General features: G+C 28.3%; 1 protein-coding gene across 4 annotated transcripts in view; it reads left to right on the forward strand.

Annotated features, from left to right (window-relative positions):
• LOC132936634 (protein quiver) overlaps positions 1-13,282 on the forward strand; it is a 34,075-nt gene that overhangs the window by 19,793 nt on the left and 1,000 nt on the right. For 2 of the 4 annotated variants that reach the window (XM_061003390.1, XM_061003389.1), the window contains exons 3-4: positions 1,839-1,886; positions 9,429-9,575. In XM_061003390.1, coding sequence (XP_060859373.1) covers positions 1,839-1,886; positions 9,429-9,575 — 195 coding nt within the window. Of the gene's footprint in view, positions 1-1,838; positions 1,887-2,299; positions 2,486-9,428; positions 9,576-13,282 lie in introns of all 4 variants that reach the window. The other 2 variants (XM_061003388.1, XM_061003391.1) reach the window with 2 other exon arrangements.

The raw sequence follows: 13,282 nt of genomic DNA on the forward strand, positions 1-13,282 counted from the left end.
CCTTCAGGGAGGTCCGAAGTGTAGATCCCCTCTCCTATTTGAGTCATAGTCATATATTAGTGATCATAATAATATTATATTATACGTCAAGAGATCAAATTGTATTCGCTATTTACGATTAAAATACTTTTTGACGATAATTATTATACACCGGTACAATAGGTACAAAACCTCGGGAAATTCCTGGTCACCTTACTGCTAAGTGATAATCGATAAAAATAACATAATAATAATTATATATAATATGGCATAATTAACATTGTACACCTGTTTATATATTATTATATTATATTGTATTGTTGTACTCGGCCATTTGCGCAAATGAAAGAGCGTAAGGTATTTTTTGGATATGACCCGCGACCCCGTGCCTTTGCGACGGAATCAATGCCTTCTGTGACGAATGTTTTTTAAAAAAAGAATAATACTTTGACTATTTTATATATTATTACCTGTGTACAGAGGTATCCATCAAATACCATCACAGTCATTGTACACATAGACCGCGAGCGAAATCACGTTATTAATTTTAAATCAACGTGTACACACATTTATGTATAAAAAACACACACAAACTTGAAGACATGTATACAGAGTGTTTTGTCAAGCATGCTCACCACCTTTTTTTTTATTCAATGCAGTGATTCAAAATCTGATTTCTGAAATTTTCAAATTCTTGATATGTTGTACCTACTAATTATAAAGCGCCCTATAGTGTTCCAAACTCCTGTTTTTCAACTTATAACTTTTCTACTGTTAATTATTTATTGGATAATTTTTTTGAACATTTCGACGTTTCGAAAGCTAAAGGAGTTATGTGAGCTATTGTGATTTTAACATTTTATTAATTTATATTAATCTATCATTATTTATAATTTGTAAAAATGGTCGAAGTATAATAAATATTAGATCCAATATTACATATTAATATGTTATTGTATTTTTGTAAGCCCGTAACTTTAATTTAGCCTATTATCCCTGGTATAAACATTTTAATAACTGAGAAACTACTCCTTCGAATTTTGAATTACGTACCAAGGTACATCTAAATACTATTCACTAAATAATTTACAATAAAAAAATAGTGGGGGTTCTCATTTGAAAAAAAACAGAGGTTTGTGTCACCACAGGACACTCATCCTTAAGTAGTCCGAAAAAATCTAAGTATAGATACCTAGATATATTTAAAAAATCCAAAAATCAGAATTTGAATAAATTCATTGTTAAAAGAAAACATGCTGGTGAAGGGTGAGCATATGCTCGGTGAATCACCCTGTACACGATATTACAATATTATTTTATTATATTATACCTTTACCTATGTATGACGTTGTGCACGCGTGTTGTGTTTTACAATATTATACGCACACACACACACACACACACACACACATGCGAGGAAATACGGTAGCAAAGAACAGGCGAAACACGCGACGACGTTATAATAATAATATGGTAATCGATTCCGTACCTAATTCAAACTTATATAACTGTGAACGGTGAAAAACCGATGCAGAGCCCGTGCGCGCGGCGCATTTGGCCGTTTCGCGTTTCGTGTCGCGTCGTGTCGGGGTTTTTTTTTCGTTTTTTACCAACAAAATAATATTATATATTATTATTATCATCTAAGTATATATATATATATATATAAACAATACTAGTAATAATAATAATAATAATAACAATCATGATACCTATGTTTATAATATACGTCGACGTACCTCTACTATACATTTTATACCTATACCCACTTTTGTTATTATTATAATATTATGTATTGTTTGCGCAGAAATCCGCGTACCTAAATGTACTTAAAGTTGTGTGTTTCTTTTGTATTTCAGTTGTCGTGTTGGTTAATATATCGCTGTCCCGCGAGGAATGTTTTCCCCGTGAGTAACAAAACAAAACATATTATTATATTTTAATATATTATATAAAAATGATTTAATACACTATATTATTATACGTCTATTAAAAACGTGTCGATACGACGGACAACGGTATCACGTTGTTACATATTGCTAAATTCTATATCGATATTCGTCGGTTACAGGCGGTGTTTTTTAGTTAAAATTTTTTAATGTTTTTTTTTCACAAACCGTTTTTCACATATTGTTTTATTATTTTATCTTCTTAAACGCTGTACCATCATATAATATATTATTATATACCGTTTTACTTGATTTCTGTTTACAACATAATATTATTATAATACAATATAATACATGCAATTGTTTTCATAAAAACTCCCGGTCATATTATATTATTATTTTGTCTTTCTTTTATATAATTTTATCTTCAGACGCTTTGTTTTACCTACCTATAAACAATGTAATGCATATACGTAAAATATAATATTACATTACGTACACCAATCGTAATACTACAATATCGACCCGAATGAAGGACCTTAGAATAATTACTGTTTTACTCGTTATTATCACACCCGGAGTCGTCGGTACTAGTACGGAATGCTCAGCATATCAAGGTAGGTGTGTGACGTAGTGCAACCGAATTATATAATAATAATATTATACTATAGTAATAATAACAATAATAATAATAATAATAATAACAATAATTAATAATAGTGTGAAAAAATAAAACCGTATGCCGTGCTGAGTGCCGCTGACCATTAGGTGGTATACATTATGTTTACGGTATATACGACGCATAGAAGTAATAATATGTACGATAAATAATAATAATTAGGTACCGTGATATTACCTATACGCACTTGCACACGTAGGTACCTATAAAATATTTTACCAAGTACGAAATAGGCACCTATATAGGTAAATATAGCAATATAGCACATGGTTATACTATCTTCTCGCTGGTGCACTACCTATGTAAACATTATACGGTACATAATTTAGTAATATTGCATCATGCAAATTTGCAATAATAATAATATGAATCGTTATAATATTATGCATTTAGGGCTCGAACTTTATAGTGCTTTAAGTACTAACTATTATGCGTTTAGGCCTGGATTAAGATACAATTTTCAAAGAGACAAAAAATTTTTTTTAAATATATTTTTAGAAAAGAGCAAATATTATTTAAAATTTTAACAATCTATTATATGTTTATAATTGTATTATTTAGATACTTAAAGCCCTCTCCTTTTTACAAGCAATTTTTTAATCAAAAGTTAAAAATTCAATTTTAATATTTATATTTTCGGTAATAATTAATTTAACTTACCATACTACTAATAGTAAAATAAATTAGTTTATTAGCATCATAATATATAAAATATACTCAGTTATATAATAGGGTGACGGACCGTCTTCGAAAGTTCGATTGGAATCATTTTTAGTATCCTATGATTTATCATTGAATTAAAATTTAACACATTACAGTGACTTAGGTACTCAATAACGAGACACACTCGACAAACGTATACCTATAGCAAAGCCGTTACCTTCTTCTCTTTTTTTTCACTGAAAATCTTTCAAATATCTTTATATCTATATCATATATCATATATGCGCTTCTTTCATTCTTTCGTGTTATGATATAAAAGTTAATCAATGTCAATTTAAGTTTAATCAATGTCCACAATTGTACAACTTAAAAATATGAAACTGTATAATTTATTTTTTTCAAGATCATGTTTATATGACAAAATAAAATTGTTTGGACTTTTACAAACTTTATCTACTTCTTAAAATAACACGTAAAACGTAAATAGTAAATTGGTTATACCTTAAATTCGTTTATATAATTCGGAACAGAAAATATCAATAACTATGTACCAACATTATTAATCTCTATTCTCTACTTAACATTCGGTTTTATTTTCATCTATAGACTATAATAGGGATTCAACAACTATGGTTACCTATCACTAAAAACTAATAAGCAATAACTTATTATGCTATTTTTGATGAGATACGGGTTATAAGTAAAACCAAACCATATTATTCTGAAACATACCCGAATTTTTAACCAAAATACCTGAACGTGACAGCCACTAATGACCCACTGTTAAACAGTCATCGGCTCCTTTAATCCAGGCGTTATTGTATATTCCTTAAAATTCGTCGCGGGACGCCTGGCAGATGTGAAACATCGAAATGTTGTATGTATAGAAAATATGCATGAAAATTGAAAGAATGGTTCCATATAGGAGCACACACCACAAAATAAATTTTTTTAATTATTAGTAAATGCTAAATCATTGTAGTCAGAACTACTAAAAACAGTTTTATCAAAATCCAATCTAAAAAAAGGGTGGGCAAGTGAGTTTTACTCTGGTGTACAGTAGATTACAAGTGGATCACTTTAATGGATGGTGTTAAATTTGAATTCAATGGTATAATATCATTCTATAAGAAAAATGATTCTGAGCGAAGACGGTCAGTCACCCTATGATATTACTAAATATATTTGATGATATTATTAATTTATATACAACCTATTTACGTGGAACTTTGTTTTAAATTTTCAATCCTTAGCTATAAAAGTTGAACATTTTATAAATTTTTAACTACAAAATAATTATTAAATTTAATATATTTTGATATATTTTGTTAAAATTCGAACTTTAAACGCTTATAAAAAAAAAATTGTGCCTATGTATCTTTAATTTTTTTCAACTGCTATTGTAAAAATATATCAGATTCCTTGTATTAGCCACGCATTTTTACCCAACAAATACAATTTTATTGACAACTAAAGGAAAAAAAAATAAAAAAATTGGAAACTGACAATGTTTGTTAACAGCTCAAAAAGAGTCAAAATATTTCAAAATCTTATGGTGTATAGAAAATGAAAATATAAACATTCATTGACATTTTCATGTATCTACAGTTATTCGTTTTTGAGTTACAACAAAATAACAAAATCGCTACATGAGAAATCGAGTGTAAATCCAATCTTGTGAACATATGAATTTCAAATGCTCATAAAAATTTAATTTGATTTGCTTGTAGACATTTTTTTTTTGATAAACGTAGACAAACTTATGAGGAATCTTGTATTACATTTTCAAATCTTAGATTAAAATAAAAATTTTTTATGAATTTATAACTCAAAATGATTTGCACATTTTCATGAATTTTAAGGTATATTTTAGGAGCCTTCTATTAAATGTTCAAGCTTTTTTACCCACAACAAATAAAATTGTATTGATATTTATAAGATAAAAAAACTAAAAAAATGGAAACATCTCAAAATATGTTGAAAATGTTATGGTGTATAGAAAATGCAAATATAAACATTCAGTTAAAATGTCATGTATCTACGGTAATTTGTTTAAGAGTTACACCAAAAACTGCGTAATTCCCGTTTTTCTTTAATTTTTTGTTTTTGACCTCCCCAAAGTACCAACTAAATTCACCTTCATATTAGAAAAGATATTGTCAAAGAAAATCCAAGCGCTTTTACTGTCCTAAAAGATGATGACAGACACAAAAAAAATTTTTTTTAAAAACACATTATTTTAAAATCAATACATTCATCGCTCCGCTCAGAATCTAAAAAGTATTTTTTAAGGAGATATTGGGATATCTATAGGATAACCACTTGTCATCACTTGGCCGGGATCTGCATAATCCCCTATCTAACGCGTACAAAAGTTGCCCGCTTTACACAATGATTTACCAATCTAAAAATTTTATTTTTCATGTTTGATTTATGTAGAAACATGTGATATTTTGTGCTAAAGACAATAGAATTATCAGAATTTCAATAATATAACGTTTGGATTTTTTAATATTAAATTTACTAAAAGAGATATTTTCATTAAGTACATACATTGTAGTTATAACAGCGCAGCGAGTCGATTTATTTTGATAAACATTTTAAATATTTTTTTTAATTGATGTCTATGTCTAACATAGCGTAACATAGCAAATTTTGAGCTCCGCAGATCACGTTTAACTCTGTTAGTTTAAAAATTAGAGTTAATTTACCTATTATAAAATGTAAAGGGGACTTGGTACCCGCATGTGTATTATCTCCGTCTTACAACAAAGTCAAAAACTGTTTTACGCGTAACAACTTTACTCCATCTGTATTTATAGTAAATTTACCAACATTCCACAACGCGTAGTCACAAGAACTCTGTCTGCGACGAAGCGTTTTTATTTTTTGAATAACATAAATACAATTAGAGTGATCAGTTTGAGAACATGAGTGTTTTTTTTCAAATTTACTATTAAAAATGATTGGTTAGTGTTAGGTACCTATCAAAAAAATTTCTAACGCTACGTCAGAGATAAAGTTTTTCCCTATGCGTTGTGGAATTTTGATAATTCTACTACAAATACAGATAGAATAAAATTGTTACGCGCAAAACAGTTTTCGACTATATTGTACCCACATTTGTAAGACGGAGGCAATACATGCGGAGCACGTCCTCTTAAGAGAATGTCAGCGCACTATTTGTTTTCTCTCTCTGGCCCACGCGCAACATAGACAAAACGCATTTACGCAGAATCATTTTTTCTATGTTTTCAAGTAATCTTAGAGTAAAATCGCCTATTACAAAAAAGATAGAAAATAATATTTTTGAGGGAATGACATATCGATTTGTCTAAATATTGTCTCAAAACAGTTTAAACATAATTTAAATTTACAACATATTTTTGTTTATTTTGAAAGTCGAATACAAAGTCAAATAACAATAAAATATAGAATTGATATGTCATTCCCTCAAAAATATTTTTATCTATCTTTTTATAATAAGTGACTTTACTCTAAGATTACTTAAAAACATAGAAAAAATGATTCTGCGTTAATGCGTTTTGTTCATGTTGCGCGTAGGCTAGAGAGAGAAAACAAATAGTACGCTAACATCCTCTTAAACCTATACCATTATTCTTAGAATTGAATAATCTTTCAAATTAAAAAATAAAATGTTTTGTGCTTTGTGCTCATCTAAAATAAAATATAAATATGGCACAATCAAGAACAAAAAGTTCAGATTTTTTTAAGAAAAATGATTCTTTATTTTAAAGGCACGTTAGATGTTTTGCGCGTGTGACTATAAATACATGTTAAGTTAAATTAACGATCAAATATGCACTTGTTAGTTATTTGTATGTTTTGCATTGAAAATTAAAGTTAATTAATTTTGAATTTATCCTTTATAGGTACCTAATTTTTTAATTATAATATACAATATTAGTAATAATATTACTCTTCACACCATACAGACAATAACACAATATATAGATAATAAAATATAAATACGTAGATAGTAATCTAAAATAAATACGAACTTTAATACATTGTTGGTCATCAATTCATGACCACAAGTTTAAAAGCTTCAATCATTGTCTTTAATTTTAGTTAATGAAGTTTTCAATCATATTACTTCCAACTAAAATTTGTATTAATCCTCAAATTTTACGGACAAATATATATTTGATACTCGTTTGTTTATTCTTTAAATTAATTTATGTAACGTAACTATATAACAACAAATCTAAACACAAAAAAATTAAGTTGAATAAAGTTTGAGCTCTAATATTATCATAATATATTATTAATTTTACTGCAGTTAAGTACATAGTACATAATATACCAACTATATATTAATAAAAGCTAAACATTGGTTGAGTTTGTTTGATTATTTTTATTTTTCTGCTCGGATACATCATAATACTATCTCATTTCACTCGGGAGCAGCTTGAGGGAAGAGGGTCGAACAAAATTTACATTTTGGTCACAGCTTTCTCTCTACTTGTAGATTTTTACAGATTTCCGTTTACCTATACAGGGTGATTTTCCAAGAAAGCTCACCCCTTTTTTCAATAATTCAAAATCTGATTTTTAGAATTTTTAAATATCTTTAAAGACCATATTTTTTAACTCTTTAGATAAATAACTATCTTTTTGATAACACTGTCTTGTGGTGACAAACTTCTATTGTTCAAATGAACCTCCAATTTATACTGTAATTTATTTAGTTGATAGTACTTGCTACATTTTTTATGCATCTAATTCAAAATTCAAACAAGTACCTAGTTTCTCAGTTATTAAATATTTATACATACTTACTAAGGATAATAGTCTTCAAAAATGGTTTTAAAAAAATATAAAGAAAGGGTAAATATTTATTGATCTTTGACCATTTTTACAAATTATTAATTTAATCACTATTATTGGCCAATCCCCATAGCCCTTATATCTTTTCAAACCCATTGTTCATTTCATTGACAATTTACAGTAGAAAAGAGGGTTATCATTTGAAAAATACTCCTTAAGTAGTACAAAAATCTCAAGAACTTTAAAATATAATCTTTGGGTACCTATATTTGAAGATTCCAAATTATATTTATTTTGAACAATTGCATTATTGAAGATATAAAAGGGGTGATTAACACTGTGTAATATACTTACCTATCTCACACTCATATAATGTACCTACGTACAACTCACTTATCACTAGAATAATATTAATTATTATTATTAAAAATATGTACCCTTCTTAAAATATGAAACAATAATAATATTAATAAGTTTAACTATATTGACCAGACGTTAAACCTCTACAGACCAGCGAATATTTTCTTGAAAAATGTTTAGGTTTCTTTTTTGTTTAACTTTTATTGAGTAGGTTAGCAACTGAGAATTACTTAAAATTAATAATAGTATTTTACTACAAATATTAATTTAAATTTACGTATACCTACATTTTGTTAAATGTTTCACAATATTAATAAATTTAATAAATAATCAGGAAAAATATAGTTTAATGCTTCTTTCTTTAGGCTACAATCTTTTATTGTTATAGAGTTTACGATTTACATAGATCTTACATCAGACTTAAAGATATCTTAGGATAATTTAATTTTAATTCTCAATCTTTATATTGTTTTCACTTTAAATTAATTAATACAAGTATAATTTTTGACGAGTAAGTAAAATATATAAATTTCACAACAATTCCTACTACCTATACTAAAACCAAATTTATGCCGTTAAGCTGAAAACATGACCCCAATAATTGAATTCATATTAGGTACATTATTATGAAAAAATATATAACTTTACTTAGCTAAAAACTATAATACATCAATTAATGAACCATTCCACAACATTAACCTGGACCAACTGGCGTTAGGAATAGACACAACTTTAGACAACATTTTAAACGATCGTGATAGGTACCTAAATAAATCAGTAAACCACAATTTGTAGTGCTTGGCGGCTAAAAAAATAATCTTGTGGTGTGTAAAAATATGGTTTATGGTTTTTCACATAATATTTCTAGAACTATATTCGCTGGTAACTGATGAATGTCACAACAATAATAATAATAATATCATAACAATACTGAGTGCGGTGATATATATATATTACAGTTAAAACTCTAAAACAAAAATTAAAATTCATCAACTCGCCGGCCCTTTTAAATCGTTTAAATTGATATTGGTTTTGTTTTGTCATGCAATCTCCTGCGACGCCTTCAGCTCGGTCCATTTACTGTTACGAGTGCGACAGCGCCAAAGATCCGCGCTGCAAAGATCCGTTCAACTACACAGCCATGCCTCAAGATCAACCGCCACTGGTCAGCTGCAACGGATGTTGCGTTAAAATGGTCCGGTACGTGCGAACGTGTAAGTATAAACATATTTTTTTCAACCGACCAATTAAGAATTTCTAAAATGCTGCTTTCGAGTACCTACCTACATGGATTTTTTGTTATTATATTATAATAATATAGTCTTTGGAATGGTAAATGTTGGTATGTTTTTCAGTAGTGACTTTATCAATTATACCTACCTATAATATTTCCCCGATATTCCGCAAACATATTATAATTTAAATTTATTTATGGATCTCGGTGTGTTACTCTTAAAAAGTATTATTATTGTGGTCGACCAGAGCACAATGTCAAAATATTTGTGTCCGTCCAATGCACCGGCTTTGCTATTTTTAAAGGACGATCTATATATCTGCAGTAGCAGTTTTGACACAACTTTTCCAATCCTACTCGAGTACTATAATATGTGAACTAGTTAGTTGTTACTAGAGACGGGAGCTCGGTAAATTTACCTGGTAAATTTTCCCGATAATTTTTTTACCCAGTAAATATTTTTTACTGTTTCAAAATTTAAGTGACCACTCATTTCAATTGTTTTCATATGCACAACAACGCTATTGTGACTTCCATATCTCTACAATGCATGATATAAATATAACTAGTTATATACCTACTTATATTTATATCATGCATTCATGCACATAAGATCTTCCAGCAAATAATTATTACTAAAAGACAATTTTTAACACAATCATCTCTGATTTACTTTAAACAATATGTTTAGTCCAATATAACTTATATAAGTTAGGCGTGCTAATAGCACCCCCTGGCACCCCCGTTTGTACGCCAATGCATACATATACTCATTGGCACAAATATGGGGAGGGGGGGGACTTAGTCCCCCATATGTCGGTCAAGTCCCCCCAGTTCAAAATCTAGTAATTAGTACTAATTTTTATATCTGTGGTACTAAGAGCAATATGGCCTATTGGGAGGGGGGCTGAGTCCCCCCCAAAAAATTTAGTCAATTTGCGCCTATGCATATACTTATATTACATATAAATATAATACATGTAGTAAAGAGTGAACGAGTGGTACATTGGTTAAATGGTTAGCTTAGTTATAAAAATGTTATTGAGTTCGTATTAAATTTACTAAATAAAAATATTATTCAGTATTAAAAAATGTACGTACATTTATGTAAATGTACGTACAATTTACCGAAAAAAAAGTTACGGTAAAATTTCCATCTCTAGTAGTTACCACTTCAGCCCATCAATAGAATCATTTGAATCACTTCACCACAGTCCACATTAAACAAATGGTTTTTTGGTGGATATCACCGTTCACTTTATCACGGATTATTATTTTATCAAATGTGGTTTCGCGCATACAGTCAAACATTCAATTGTATTTATAAGTATGATATTGTTATATAGTATTATACACATTGTCACCGTACGACCACATTAGTCACGCACATACAGGAAATGGACCGAATGATGGCTAATTAAATTGACGCCCTTTTTTCATAGACACGGTCTAAACGTCGGACAACAATTATTTATAGGTTCTTCCGGTAGTTGAGGTACCTATAGTTTGATTTAAAAAATTCAAACACGTTCGAACATATTATAGAGAAGCTTACTCTGCGTCTAACCTAACCCTATATTTTTTTTTTAAATTATGCGACATTTCTGCAACGAATGAATACCTGTTTAAAGAAAATAAATGTTGGACTAATTTATCATTATTTTATTTTTTTTATTACCTTGAAATTTCTTTGTTTTGCAATTCACTAATTGCATTTTCGATTTTTTCACGCCGTTTGTTGGTCTTTAGATTTTTTAGTAAGATGTTACAATAAATATCAGTTTGAAATTGTTTACAATATTATAGCCCTATAAATATATTTGGGTTTTCTTTATAAAAATCTTTAAAATGTGAATGAAACGAGACACACGCGCATGGGTAGTATCGACTGTTATTTTCACTTTATAATACGGTACAGTGTATATTTTAATATTCGGAGGAAAATGGACATAACTTTAGTCCAAAAAAAAATTCGAGAAATATGGAATCCAACTTTTTTTTGGGGAAAATGGACAGTGATGAATATAGTTTTTTTGATGTTACTCAAAAACTATTAACCATAGACACTAAACTTTCACAATATGTTTATAATATGAATCATTATGAATTATTTATAGGTATGAGAAATTTTAGTTTTTTTCAATTAGTCGATAGATAATTTTTCGTCAGGTCAAAAACGTTGAAAACTTAATATAAATATCCTCATATGTTATTTTAATAGCAAAAATATTAAAGATACATAGACACGATTTTTTATTAGTATTTGATGTTCATATTTTGACGAAATTAGATACCTAAAGCTATATTTAAACGAAGAATTGGTAACGATTTTAGTTATTTAGTTATTTTTTTTTAATTGTTGAAAAAGTTGGTAAAATAAATTTTGTAAATTAGTAATAGGTGTAAGAATATTAATAATATCGACACGTGTTTGGGATTGCCATTACAGTAATTACAGACAAAACATGTATGAATTCAATAAACAAAATATAATTTGGATTTGTCATCTTTATAGCAGGATAAACTAAAGTGACTGCGTAAAGATACGTCTGCCGCTTAAGATGAGATTGTCCTGTTTTTTAGTTGATAGGTAGTCCCGTTGTATCGATATTAATTTAAGTACCTACTATATTAGGTATGAACGAAAAAGATACCATGTAAACAAATGGGGAATCGTTCCAATTTCCGATGATAATGGTTTTAAAATATTAAGAAACTCATTTTGTCTTATTCTAGCTATTCTGGCAGGTATTCACTGATCATTACTCAATCTGTTGTTTTATAGTAACCCATTTCTCACATCAATGTTAAGATACCAATGCTGAGTTATGATTCAATTATAATTTCACAAATAAAACGAAATTTTATTTTATTTATCATGTGTTTGTGTACACGATAAGTATTCGAAATAACTCTTCGATTGTCAACTTCAGTATCTTTTCTGATGGGAAAGTGAATGGAGTTGGTGCATTCGGGAGGTCAACATTTAAAATTCTATTTATGTGTACCTATAAAAATATAAACATTCAGTGAAATATTGATGTATAGTTGAGTTATTCGTTTTTGTAATACAATAAAATAAGAAAATTGCTACATGAGAAGTCGAGTGAACATTATCCAATATTGTAAAAATATGATCCTCAAATGATCATAAAAATTGAATTTTTAAAAAAATTAAAGTTTCTTATGGATATTTTTTTTTGATAATGGTAGGCAAACTTATGAGGGTCTTGCATTACCAACATTTTCAAATCTTAAATTTAAAAAGAAAATTTTTTATGAATTTCTAACTCATAATAAAATGCACATTTACATCATTCTTACGTATTTTGAACTTTAAATGCTTACAAAAAAATTGTAACCATGGATTTTTAACATTTTCCAGTTGTAACAGTATATTAGAAGCCTTCTATTAAATTGTCAACCTTTTTTACCAAACAAATAGAATTTTATTGAGATTTATAGAAAAAAAACTAAAAAATTGGAAACTGAAAATGTCTGTAAATAGTTCAAAACCAAACAAAATATTTTGAAAATTGTATCGTGTATAGAAAATACTAATATAAACAACCAGTGAAATTTTCATGTATCTACGGTTATTTTTTTAGAGTTACACCAAAAACATAAACGATTTTGTCAAAAACTGATTTTAGATAAAAATTCCCAATTTTCCTTAATTTCTTTTTG

This window comes from Metopolophium dirhodum, chromosome 1 (genome assembly GCF_019925205.1).
Source record: "Metopolophium dirhodum isolate CAU chromosome 1, ASM1992520v1, whole genome shotgun sequence".
Classification (NCBI taxonomy): domain Eukaryota; kingdom Metazoa; phylum Arthropoda; class Insecta; order Hemiptera; family Aphididae; genus Metopolophium; species Metopolophium dirhodum.